The 13,639-nt window shown below is 35.5% G+C and overlaps 2 protein-coding genes across 4 annotated transcripts in view; one reads left to right on the top strand and one right to left on the bottom strand.

The window, feature by feature from the left end:
- Window positions 1-14: 14 nt before the first annotated feature.
- On the bottom strand, window positions 15-3,980 carry LOC117411695 (uncharacterized). Its single transcript, XM_034019374.3, has 4 exons — window positions 3,842-3,980; window positions 2,259-2,479; window positions 1,196-1,412; window positions 15-751 (listed from the first exon to the last, which is right to left on the bottom strand). The coding sequence occupies exons 1-4, from the start codon at window positions 3,909-3,911 to the stop codon at window positions 654-656; spliced, it is 606 nt and encodes a 201-aa protein (XP_033875265.3). The 5' UTR covers window positions 3,912-3,980; the 3' UTR covers window positions 15-653.
- A 4,776-nt stretch (window positions 3,981-8,756) lies between these two features.
- LOC117411697 (low-density lipoprotein receptor-related protein 2-like) overlaps window positions 8,757-13,639 on the top strand; it is a 38,160-nt gene continuing 33,277 nt past the window's right edge. For all 3 annotated transcript variants that reach the window (XM_059023053.1, XM_059023051.1, XM_059023050.1), the window contains exons 1-7: window positions 8,757-8,876; window positions 9,064-9,177; window positions 10,298-10,528; window positions 10,904-11,017; window positions 11,452-11,574; window positions 12,378-12,503; window positions 13,090-13,296. In XM_059023053.1, coding sequence (XP_058879036.1) covers window positions 8,801-8,876; window positions 9,064-9,177; window positions 10,298-10,528; window positions 10,904-11,017; window positions 11,452-11,574; window positions 12,378-12,503; window positions 13,090-13,296 — 991 coding nt within the window. In that variant the 5' untranslated portion in view covers window positions 8,757-8,800. The remainder of the gene's footprint in view (window positions 8,877-9,063; window positions 9,178-10,297; window positions 10,529-10,903; window positions 11,018-11,451; window positions 11,575-12,377; window positions 12,504-13,089; window positions 13,297-13,639) is intronic.

Here is a 13,639-nt window from a genome sequence, read left to right as displayed (position 1 = left end):
CAGTTGAGTTTTATTTTTCCAAATCCTAAGAAACATTATTATTATTATTATTATGAAGATGTTTTTAAAATTCTAAATTCTTTGTAGTTCCTTTTGCTGTACATATTTCCAACGGCAGTGACCTTGCCACCTACTGGAGTAAATGAACCAGCCAGAGTTTTTCCAGAGTTTTCAATGTTGATTGAAACATTTGTTTGGTTGTGGGGAATCATAACCCACCTGTAATTCTGGTGAATCAAAGCAGATGAAAACTGAACAGAAAAGGGACTGTAACCAAGACACATGACTAAACTGCATTCTAAAAATGATCACATCACCATTGTAACCTATTATCAGCAACTACACTATAATGTCACTGAGAGTGTAGATCACACAATCAGAACGTCAGTGACAAATAATTCTAAACGTTTAAACCATAACACAATCTACATAAACAAACTTTTGTATCTTCTCGCACTGGTGTGGTATAGACACAGCAAAGAGAGTGTGAGAAATACACTCTCAACTTCATTAGAGATAGCCTCCAATCACTTATAAACATACAAGAGACTGAGAGAGATTCTTATTTTAGTTTCGAACACAGCTTTTCTTCTAAACAGATATTTCAAAATATTGCCTTTAAAACAAAATGAAGTTTGGTCCTTGCTCAAGAGTCAAAAGAGAGACGTCCACTGGAAAGGTCTCTGATGCCCGAATCCCAAAGTGTTAACGGTGCTCGCTCCCCAGGTTCTTCCAAACACAAACTTCTGACCTGCAATGAGAAAATAATTTCTTTTGAATTTTTCAATCAATCAAATCCTTTTTTTCTATGTAGAACCAAGCGAGAAAAAAGTAGGTCTAAGTGTCTAAAGATGGGAATGTTGCCAACCTGTGAAGGCCACAAATGAAATATTTAATATGGAAGCGGTTTCACATTTAAGAAATGTGATAAATATTGAAAGATGATACTGTAGGAAAAAAAAATCTTTGGGCCGACATAGTATACATCTACTGTATACCCTATGGTAATTCCATTAATGGAGAAACGATTAACATAGTACATTTTGGGCACAATATTTTTGCATGCTTTATTATGCTCTTCCCTTGTTGCTATGCTTTATCTGTACAGCTTCAGTCTCAGGCCAAGAAAGCATTACTAAATGCAATACCCAATTATTGAGAACTATTTTTTGAAAACATGTGTACTGTACCGTACCTGGGACATGCCCACAATAATTGGGTACAAGGCCACTTTGTACATTGTAAATAGTCCTGCCTTGTCTATTCAAAGCATAGTCCTCTAGTTTCTCCACGGCTGTTCCCATTCCTCTGGTGGTAGCCGGTGCAGAAGCTGGGGAGCACCTAGATTCCTTCTCTTGCATGGTGGTGGTAGCGCCAGTGGCTTTCTGTGATTCACATGATGGTGGTTTAAGCTTTAAACAACAACAAACACATTTTAAAAAAGTATTAATTGATGATTAAAGGACCTGAGTGCTGTGAAGGACCAGTGCCAATGCAACTTTAAATGAGTTAAATAATGTAATTCTTAAATGAGCTGGTACCACAATATTAAAAGGGCTAATATTTGTCTATCATTGTCTAGATGATTTATTCTCTAAGTTATTTAAGCTGTTGTGTTATCTATTGATCATACTCATCTTTTACTCGGAGTGCTTTATTGTGTAGATTTGTTAAGGGCCCTTACTCATTAATTATTTATTAGGTCCCTTACTTATTATTAATCAACATGGATGACAAAGACAGCAATTTATAGAGCCCAGGCGCCTGTCATAAGGCAAACCAGTTTAGGTTGAGGAAAAGCAGAGGAACTTCTCTTAGCAGCAACTTTGAAACGTTCTTTTATGTAACAATAAAATAACAATTTTGAGATTGAAAGGCTGAGAGATAGTCAATGTCTCCATAACTATGTAATTAATACTTTGTTGCCAATACAGGATGCCCAATTTATTATGTACTTTAGAAACAAAATATCATTTCTGTCAGCTTTACTAATATAGTCTGCCAGAGTGAGCTGAATTTAAATATGGGTTATCTAACTGAAAGTTACAAAAACGAACCACATGCAAGAAGTTATGTTATGTATGTACAAAACATTTTCCCTGTTTTGAGAAACTCTAGGGTGGCAATTTGTAATTAGTCAACCTGTAGATACATCTTGTGCAAAATCCCACTACTGTATATTTTTTTTCATCCCCACAGGCCAAAATCCTTTCAGCGTCCCAAAATCTATAACTAATGCAGACATGCTAAACGCTCACATTAGTGGTTGTAAATCTTGCGGAGTGTTGAGCAGAGTGTTCATTCCTTCCCTGTTCTTTGGGTTCACATTCATTCCTCGCAGACACTCTATCAGAGCATTCCTTTGCTTGCCATTTAACCTTTTCAATAGTATAGATAGCTGTTCTTGTCTTAAAATCATTGTAGTACAAGTGCTGCTTATGGGCTTGCCGGTATGTATGGTGTCCTGGGTAAAGGAATCCTGTAAACACAATGGTATGTTGTTTAAAAGTCCTGCTAGTGAATCTTAAAGGACCAGTGATCTTAACTGATGTATTGCTCTTGTTGTTTAGATAGACTTTGTATCAGTTTCTGTTTTAGTCGCAACAGTTTAAAGCACCCCTGTGGCATCAAGAGAGCCAGAGTGTGACCGTCAACCTGCTCCTCCGCAACACCTGTGCATGAAAGAAAATAAATCTGCAAGAAAAGCCACATACAGTAAAACAAATGCAGTATTCCTCACATCCGTTAAAGGCGGAGCATTGCAAGTCCCCTTAATGTTTTTTGTTTTTCTCTTACAGTACGTTTGCCAGACATTATTTCCACTTTGAATCTGCTGAAACCCTTTTATCCTGCCTAGTGAGTCATCTCACTTTTGCAGAAACCCATTTCAGAAGGGGGCAAAATGAGACAGCTTCCTTAATAAATTCCTATACTGTATACAGGCAGTCCCAGAAGTCAGGCACCATAGGCATACATGTTAATATTGGTTGTATCTCTATTTCAGGTGTGAAATGTCTATAAGCAAAGAGGAACACATTTGATGTGTTGTGTACAGTCAATGGGGTGTGACCATCCTAAGTAGTATAATACAGTTTATCATATTGCCTATGATGTCTGACTTATTGGATACCTGGCATATTTGAAGAGCAAATGATCTATTTGGGAATACCATGATATTCATTAAGCAAGCATTCTGAATGGGGGTAAAACAGGTTTTACATTTTTTTATGTGCCAGGGTACAGTATAAAATAGCCAGATTTATGTTTTTAATCATTTTTATTACAGGAAAATAAAACAACTGAAAAATAAAATAAAATTGGTATTTACATCCATGTCTGTTTGGTCGACAAAGTCCACAAAGTCTAATTTCTTAAAATTCAGTTAAATGTAGTTAAATGTACAGTATATAACTAGAACCAAACAATCAAGTAATATAATCTGAGGTCTTTCAAACTGTTTTTTTGGGGGGGGGGTTATTTTTTAATTTTGTAACATTATTGTGAAATTGCAACAATTAATTAAATATAAGAGTTAATGCTTTAAAAACATGGCACTACATGTTTATGCCAGGAATATTTACTAGGTTATCACCCATTATCCTTAGTAACACTATTTTTTTTTAACTGGAAATTACTGTTATTTGATTAATTCTTCTTCTTCCTATATATTATATATACTATAGTAACTATATATATATATATATATATATATATATATATATATATATATATATATATATATATATATATATTAATTTGATTAACAATTCCATGTCATTTTCATTATAAACAGCAGATCACAAGAAAAACATGTTGTAAAAGCTTTTTAAAACTCTCTTACCACAGTAGGTGTGCGGAAGAGTCCTATTTGGAAAGTATGGCCTCTGTTCCCTAGAAAGTACGACAGACATTTTAAACCAGTAAATATGTAATATATTCAACTCACGGTCCACTAGGGCTATGCTGTATAGAAGCTCTTGGTAAAAGCTTTTGTGCTGTTTAGCAACCACACAGGCAGGGGTTTGTTTTCATAACAACCGTTATCAGGTGGCTGTAAAGTACACAGCAGAGGTTTGTGCAGCAATCTGCAAGGTGTGCAAGGGTAGTTTCTGCTTCTGAGTTGTCCACTTGATCATCCCAGTTTGAGCTGCAATTATGAATTTATTCAAGCAAATAATCACACATTTACAATAATCCACTACAATCAATTAACTGAAAAAGCAGCTGACAGAATTGGGTACCTCAATTGGTCAGCAATGAAGGAATTAGATATGTTTGTCTAACTGACTTACCACTACATCTATCATTGCATTTATAAAGCTATGGATGCTGAAATAATGTAAGCAATTTAGCAGCAGATTAAACCAGGGGTGGACAAAGTTGCTCCTTCCAGTCCAACTCTATATTCCTGCCATGTTATATTTTTATTTAACAAATTAACCCAGTCAGGCCCAAATATACTTAATTATTTAATGTTATCTATAAACCCGAGTGGAATGGCCCTTCAGGAATATTTGGCACCTCAGGGGCCGGTTTTTCAAAATTTTTAATCTAGATAACAGTGCTCCGGATTTTATTTTCCGATATTTTGTGTTCCAGATTTCTGTTATCTGTATTGTTTTGACCTGTGTGTTTCATGACATGTCGCTGCTGGATTACTTCTACCCACATTACAAATAATCACTATTAGGAAATTTGTTTTGTTTTTAAAGTAATCTCGATCACAAAATATAGGATTACAAAATCTGGATCACTTGATCCAGATTACGGTTTGAAAACCCGGCCCCAGGATGCCAGGTACCAGTCAACTCTTCCCAAAACCAGGAGACAACATGACAACACTGTCTCCTGCACTGCGTTTACATTTATTTGGTTCCTTGATAGGTTATTATAATCACTAATGTTTGCATTATAGAATGGAGGTGTGATTATATTGCCTTGCCTGATGAAAGAAAATATATGCCTATTTGAGCACCATCCATAATTCTATCTCCCTAGCTGCGCAACAGAAAACTATTTCACCTTTGTATTGATTTTGTATTTTTTTTTTGTTTTAGAATAGGCAATTCCGTTCCTTTCTATCAGAAGGCAGGGTGTCTGAATGGAAGAACCACCTTTTTATAGTGAACCCTCTGTAACAGAGACCATCTATCTCAAAATACCACTTGTAATCAGTCCTTTGGGGTTTCATTATTAGTTTTCTCATAGACCTTCTGGGGTGAGCAGTGCTGACCTGGGACAAATATAGCTATATTTGATATTTTATTTGTAAACACCAACTATTTCAAATAGTTGAAATATTTAAATATATATGCTCGAATAAACCCACTGAAATAAAATATTTGAATATTTCAATTAATTGTTCAAATTAAATCGAATTGAAATAGAGCCGTTTCCAAAAGATATTTTTGAGTGATTAGCAAGGAAAAGGCTTAACCTGCTTAGAATACAGGATAAGAATTCGGCTGCAGTATGCTACAGTTACATATTTATGAAGAGTTTATAGTATTTCAATGTATTTCAACTACTTTACTCATATTTAAATATTTTCAATAATTGCTTTCCACAAACCATATTTAAACATTTTCAAATAATAGTTGCTTTCCACAAACCATATTTAAACATTTTCAAATAATAGTTACTTTCTGCAATCAGTATTTAATTATTTTCAATTACTTACAATTTGTATTTAATTATTTTCAAATAATAGTTTGGCTCCTTGTACAGCTTGTAGGGTAGGGTCACAATATCGCCATCTGCTGAGCACAAATAAAACTTCACCTGATATTCTCTTTTCTAAATATTACAAATACTGTACCTACCACTTTTGACACTGTATGCATATACAGCAGATATATACATATCATATAATAAAGCATAATTGGCACTATGGTAAATCTCTGTAATTTCCAAAAAGACACGCCACTGTTGTGTGGGAATGAGACTGAACTGGTCACTGTTATATGAGAAACTTCAGTTTGTACCGGCACTCCAACACACTTCATGAGCGTTAAATTTCATTCATTATTTTAGAGCTTAAATGTTCAAAAAAGAGATTACCAACGTTGCTCTAATTAGCATACCAAAGTTACTTTTTGTTGTTAATTAAAACAAAAACGAAAAACGTTTCCCTATTCCTTTGAGTAAAATGGAACACAATTTTAAGGCGATGTAAAACTGGTTTAAAAGATATCTATCAGACAGGAAACAAATGAGCATTATCTGAGTAAAAGTGAACAGAAAACAACAACAAAAAAGCACCAAATTCAAAATGCACTTGTGAAAATGGTGTTATTCCAGAAGTCGGTTTATTTAAAATTATTTTAAAATTATTGTTTATTGACATTTACAATTACAGTGTTTAGAAAATCATTGTTCACATAAAACAAAAGGTTTTACACACATGGTTGCATGTCTGTTTCCACTTGTACAACTTAATGTAAATTATATTAAAAAAAAACAAAAACGTTATTTAATCCTTTACGTAATAATATCCAAGAAAGTACTAAATACTGTAGAAATGTCCCTTTTTAAGTTAATAAAGTTTATTAACATAATGTTATCATATTTTCTTGTAAATAAACTCTGGCTTTCCGTCTCTCTTAGCTGCAAAATGCTTGATGGTCATGTCCTTAAATTCTGGACCAGATTTCATCAATTAGTCGAGTAGCTCCCCCTCAGTGGTGATTGTAAATAGGCTAGACAGCCAGTACTGTGGACTGCTAATAAAGGAAATCTACCCGAAATACAATGCATTTGTTACAAATGCAGAATGACTGGGTGGGACATTTGTTCTTCATTGTACTCTCCAAGACATGTGTTTCTGCAATGTCAACTACAAAGACTGGTAATCATATTAAAAAGCTATATATTTGTATTAGGGCATGCACCTTTCATGCATTAGCATTTTGGAGATATATTGAACAGTTACTACTGGGTTGTGGCATGATTGATAGGCTTTACCTGAGTCAAAATGAAAATAATATGACTGTCCTGTATGATAGAAAGATACGGTGTAGGGTCATTTATGGTACTTTTCTTTCAGACCACTATAGCACAGCAAAATATTATGGAACAGACATATCACATTTTTAAATAATAACTGCACTCTTCTCTTAACTCAGCACTGTGTAGGTCAAGGTCATTTAACCAAAGGGTTCACACCCAGCCTGTGAGGAAGTTATACAGCCGCCACACTAATCTCTCCCACTGGCCAGCCTATAACAATTGTAGGTTATATATATATATATATATTGGTGGAGGTTAGTGGTTAGGGCTCTGGACTCCTGAACAAAGGGTTGTGGGTTCAATCCCAGGTGGGGGACACTGCTGCTGTACCCTTGAGCAAGGTACTTTACCTAGATTGCGCCAGTAAAAACCCAACTGTATAAATGGATAATTGTATGTAAAAATTTGTAAAAATAAATAAATAATGTAATTGTATGTAAAAATAATGCGATATCTTGTAACAACTGTAATTTTCCCTGGATAAGGGCGTCTGCTAAGAAATTATATATATATATATATATATATATATATATATATATATATATATATATATATATATATATATATAGTATTGCCAAACAACTACCCCCCCCATCACAAGTTAAAAGCTTCAGTTTTACACTTCTAGACATGCCCAGAAGACAATGGTCGATACACGTTCTAATTGCACAGTGGTTCTGAAGTGGCCAAATAAAGCTATGTGCACTACAGCCAGACTTTCTCTTCTGATAATTATCAGGAGACTCCCACAACTTGTAGACCTTGGTGGAACACTGTTAATTGTGTTGAAATAGCAGAATTTTTTTTTTTTAATGTATTATTATTATTATTATTATTATTATTACATTTTATTAATACTTATTTTATAATTGGTTTTATTAGCTCTTCCCTTTAATTAATCGTATCACTATTAAATGTTTTTCAGCAATGCATTGTCTACATAAGTAAATCAGCGGTGATCATTCAAGACCACACACAATTTCTATGAAAAGCTTTTCGCATGGAATTCTCTGTTATATTGAACATCGAGCAAATGTTAATGAATGTGATGTAGTTTTAAGTTTTTACCCGCGCATTAATTGCGACCCCACTACCCTGGGCGAGGCGAAGCAGCTCGCACTTTGTACACCGTAAATCTAGCTGAAGTTCTGTACAAATCATTATTTAATTCATGTTGCATTCATATACCGTACAGTAAAAAAAATACAGTGGTAACACCCAATGAAATAAATACATACCCGTGACAAACTTAGCAATAAGATGCTGTACTACCTTGAGCCTGGATTTACAGTATACAGTAACACTTACAGCTGTGGAGTGTAATGCGATTGTGACTCGAAACAACCAGGTCGAAACTCGCACAATCTACTGTCTGTACTGTATAGATTTTATTTGATTTTTTAACAATTCATCTACACTACAGGGAAAAAAAAAAGAAAAAAATCATCGCAAGACTGCAATTATGATTATCTTTAGTAAATACAATAAATAAATAAACAAGTACAATTATTTAATGTTGAGAATCTGCCTCTGACGTCAGAAAATAGCTGGATTTTAATTACAATTGATTCCCAATATTTTGGAATTTTAATTGGTTAAAACCTTTACTTCCCATTGTTGGAAAATTATTTTCTTCAACGTTGTTTTGTGCCATTTAAGCGACGTTTCTCTGCAAATGGAACCACACGGGAGTGCAACTAGATTAATTGCTAATTATACAATTTACAAACTTATAAAGCGTTGTCTAGAGGCGCACGCTGTTTAATCAAACTCATGAAGTTCAAACGCAGACATGGAGCAGTGGTTAGTTTTACAATGTATTCTTACGTTCTGGCTTCTTCCAGAATTTATGGGACATTCTTCACCAGGTGAGTTATCCTGTTTTTAGTGTTATTCCTAAAGTCATGTGTTGTTAATCATCTATTATTGCATGTGTCGACAACATCATTTTTACTGTTGATTAAGATCCTTAATTTCTGTGTTTTTTTTTCTTATTTTTTTCATGCGTACAATTAATTTTAGCCCCATGAACAAATATGTCATTATTTTTACTAGGTGAGCTGTGCAATGGTGATAAATGGTTATGTGATGATGCGAAATGTATTGCCAGCTTCTGGCACTGTGATGGGCATAGTGACTGCATGGATGGCTCGGATGAATTGGATTGTGGTATGTATATGTCAAAATTATATATATATATATTTTGTAGGGGGAGGGCAACAATTGACAGATCATAGTTAATTTTCTGTACAGGTACTTTATCCCTTTTGTAAGAAACCGCACAAACAAGTTCTGATCTGGATACTACGTGTTGTACATTTAAATTAACTTAAAATAATTCTGCAAAAAACGTTCATTTATCACGGTTTAAGTATTTGGACACAGTACTGGTATAATTGGACTGAAGCAGACAATAAAGGACAGACTGATGAAACTGGATATAACTAGAACCTTTCCTCCTTGCGACAGGTTCTCCGGTTACGAGTAATTGCTTTGTATTCCAACCAGAGCAGGCACGGCAAATGGGTTGTCCTCTTTTGTTAGCTCGATAGTCGTTAAGATGGTGGCACTCTACAAAATACTTTTTTTTTTTTTTTTTTCTTAATAGATTACCTTTAAAAATGGGGGCATGTCTCTTGCTGGTGCTTGAGGAGGACACCAAATTAAAAATGTCTGCTTTCCATAGGCGGCTAGCAGGCTCAAAGTAACGTGTTTACTACAGCAAGAATGTCTGGAAAAAGTCACATGTCTAACTAGTATGAAATTTCTTTCAGTTTAATTGTAACTATTCTCGCTGTTGCGAATAAATCAATACTCTACTCCCCAGTCCCTGTGAAGTGTACGTTTAGAGTTGCCATCCTTTGCACAGACTCAGACTATTCGCACTATACAATTCTCACTCACTAGTACAGCGAATTCTGTTATATTGAGAATTAAATTGCGTCATAGTTGGAATGTCTTGTGAATGAATATCTTGTTAGTTAGTAATACAGGCAGCTTATTGGAGGCTGTTACATCATTGATATTTACTGGACCCAAAACAGTAAAACAAATGGTAAGAGTCTAAGAGAAATCTGAAAAGTAAGATTGTATTTGTTATTATACGGGTATAGTAGAATTGTATGCGTTTCACAAGGTGTGGATCTCTCACCTTGTCGATTCCTAGACTTGGTCAAACCTGGACTTGTTGCCACCCTATTTCAGTATGAAATATTTAAACTATTCTCAAAGATGAATGGGATGCATTCATTTTTTCCTGTGCTAAACTACCATTCTCCTTGTGTCTCAGCCTGCAAGAAAGGGGAGTTCGACTGCAGAGATCACTCCCACTGTGTGGACAGTTTGCTTGTTTGTGACAATAACCCTGATTGTGATGATGGCTCTGATGAAGTGAACTGTCTTGAAAACCAGACCTGTCTCAAAGGGGAGTGGAAATGCCAGAACAAAATCTGCATCGGTCAGGATCTGCGATGCAATGGCGTTGATGACTGCACTGACAATTCTGATGAAGAAAGCTGTGGTATGCTGTCCTGATGTTTTATACCTCATTACTGTAATTGATTCACTCAATTATACTGCAGTTCTGTGCTTTTAACAGAGCGTAACAAACCCCAACTGTTATCAAGCAAAACAGCACTTGGGTTACCCAGATTATCTTCAGAAAAGGGATGTGCTGATGCAAGCCCTATTAACAGAGAAATACAGACCGTAACCAGACCACACTGCCCATAAAGACACCTAAAATGTACAAACTTAAGCTAAGAATAAAAAATAAACTGGTTTATCACAGATTTTCACGTTCAGAAATATTGCATACTTTGTAAAAAGAAATGGTAGTTCACATTTGATCTGCTCATTTGCTGTATAATTCTTAAATTGAATTCTCTTTTTTCAGGGAAGTGCAATGAGCAAGACCTTAGGTGCTCTGATGGGAAATGTTTATCACCAGACAAGATGTGTGATGGAAAGGCAGACTGCACAGATGGGAGAGATGAGCCAGCTACCTGCGGTAATCACTGCATATTGTGGAGGATGATTTGAACTAGACTAATAAAAAAAATATTTTCTCTATAGATTTGCAAGAGATGCAGTAAATTGCAAATGAGTCAGTCAATTATAAAACATTACAAAGTGGTGCTTGAGAAACGGCATGCTTGCACACACATAATCAATCCATATTGACACAGGGACCATGATGCTACAGCAACTGCATTTTACTAAAATAGAATGCCTTGCTAGTAATAAATAAAATAAATAAATAAATCCTTAAACTCAATGTGTTAGAGCAGTATATGTCTTCATGTGGAATCAGAATTGTCACCTCTTCAACACTTTGCACAAAAGTAGGGATTCTGTCATGGTTCTAATGTGCTGTTATCGGGAGTCTCAAAGATTAGTCTCCCTGACAAGTGACTTTTACAAAACTATGTGCTCTTTGCGTAGGTTATGTTTGCACTAATAATAACGGTGGTTGCAATCAGAGTTGTGAAGACGTTCCATGGGGGGCTCGGTGTGGATGTACTGAAGGCTGGATGCTGAAACCAGGAGACGACAGGGCATGCGAGGGTATGTTCCATTCATTTACCTGTTTTAACCTGCTTTGAATTTACAGAACATAATTAAAGCAGAGATAATTTATAGTACTGTTCCCTCTGCGTTAGTCTTTTTATAACACAAGTGTGGTATTTTTGGTATTGGCTCTTTCCCTGATGAGGCAATGGAATTGAGACTTGAATGACAAATGTTTCAGTGCATTGTGAAGTCCTGTGTTTAATGCTTGTCTGTTCAGAGCCCTGCCTAATTATTACTCTGAAAGCTCAAGGTAAGGTAGTGTAGATGTTCTTAAAAGCCTACATGGTACAGGCAAGTACTGTATAACATAATAAGTTACAGTACTGATCCATACAATTGATATTTTCTGCAAATCCTGCACTGAAATAAATAGTAAGCTGTTTTAATGCAGGACAGGCATCAGGTGAAGTGTCAGATTATGGTAATATGCAAATATTCAACATTGCAGTCTGTTTGGTTGGGGGTACCATCTATACCTGCCTAAAAGCCCTCCCTCTGTACATCACTCATAATCAACACCAATAATAACAGACCTGCAAGTAATTGTACATGCTGGAAAGGATTGTCTGTATAGTGCCTGTATAAAATTGTTTAATCTACATACCTCTGAATATCCCGGAACGGTTTGATAGTGTGTTCCAAACCGAATATATGGCACAAAAAAGCTCTGACTTGTGCCATCATGGGCAAATCTATGATTGTCATGGTGCTAATGGTGTGTTAGGAAGGAACAAGGTTATTTTCATTCCCAGCGTGTAATGGAAATCATGTGATCATTTTTTTTTTCATATATAAAGATGTTGATGAGTGCTCTTTGCCATATGATCCATGCACCCAGCTTTGCAGCAATACAGTTGGTTCGTTTGTCTGCAGCTGTGTGAAGGGCTATCTGCTTCATCAAGGAACCCTCTGTATGGCTGAAGGTAACCCATTGCTTGTTGTCCTTTTGTAGAGTAGTATCTTGATCTGAAGGTGCTAACATTTCTCATCTACAGTATAGCTTTAAGGGTTTTCACTGTTGACTGTCTCTTCTGACATTGCTTTGAGGTAAAGTACTTGTTAGTTTATATTAAGCTTGTCTGAACAGCACTAATGTAATTTAGTGCTGTTTAGACAAGTGGTTCCTCATGGTTTTAATATGGGGACTACTTTGTGTTTAGGGAATCTCACGGATCACTGCCAGCATGGCTCTGTGTATAATACAATCTACAAGTACTTGTTATGGTATTTTAAGATTGTTTTTATGCTTCTAAAACTTACAGTAAACTTTTGGGCATCATTTCTGTTTATTTGGAAACGGCAGCTTGTTGTAGCTGTTTTGAATGATTGATTTAAGAAATGTAGTCTTCTGAAATAGGTGGCTTGCAACTTGCTTTTGCAGTGTAGTTTAACTCTCTAGTCTATGGAAATTAAGATTTTAAAACCCTTGGTTCTCTCTAACATTTAATATCCAAGTTCTAGATTTGGCCAAATGTGGTGGTTAAAATAGTTTGTTTGGTCTTTTCACAGAAAACCCCACACTCCTTTTAACAGCACAAGATAAAAACCTGGGTCTTCTGAACATTCGGACGGGAAAGTATGAGATTCTTGTGGCAATAAGTGGTTCACCAGGGGCAGTTGCATATGATCTGTCACGCAATGCATTTTACTGGGTGGATGACCAAGAAATCATCAATGTATATGTGAGAGGATACAATGCAAGTAAATTGTACCCGGGTAAGTGTGTGAATTTGATCACTGTGTATGTCTATATATATATATATATATATATATATATATATATATATATAAAAATAAATCAATATAAAAATAAATAAATAAATGGAACTTGTACATAAACTGTCCAGTTTCTCTGGAGTTTTGATACAAGCTGTATAATGTATTTTAGATTGTTGTACACAGAACAATAGTTCCAAAATGAAGGACCAGGGGCCTCTGGTGGAGGCTGCAAACCATACTGGAATATTCTCATGAGTCCAGAATTCCTAACGCTTCACAAAGCACCCCTCCCAGCCTGAGGGATACATTTATTTACAGGAGTGCTGCGGCATCCCATGTG

This window comes from Acipenser ruthenus, chromosome 1 (assembly GCF_902713425.1).
Source record: "Acipenser ruthenus chromosome 1, fAciRut3.2 maternal haplotype, whole genome shotgun sequence".
NCBI lineage: Eukaryota > Metazoa > Chordata > Actinopteri > Acipenseriformes > Acipenseridae > Acipenser > Acipenser ruthenus.
The sequence above is the reverse complement of the archived record's forward strand: the minus strand, read 5'-3'. Positions and strand labels throughout refer to the sequence as shown.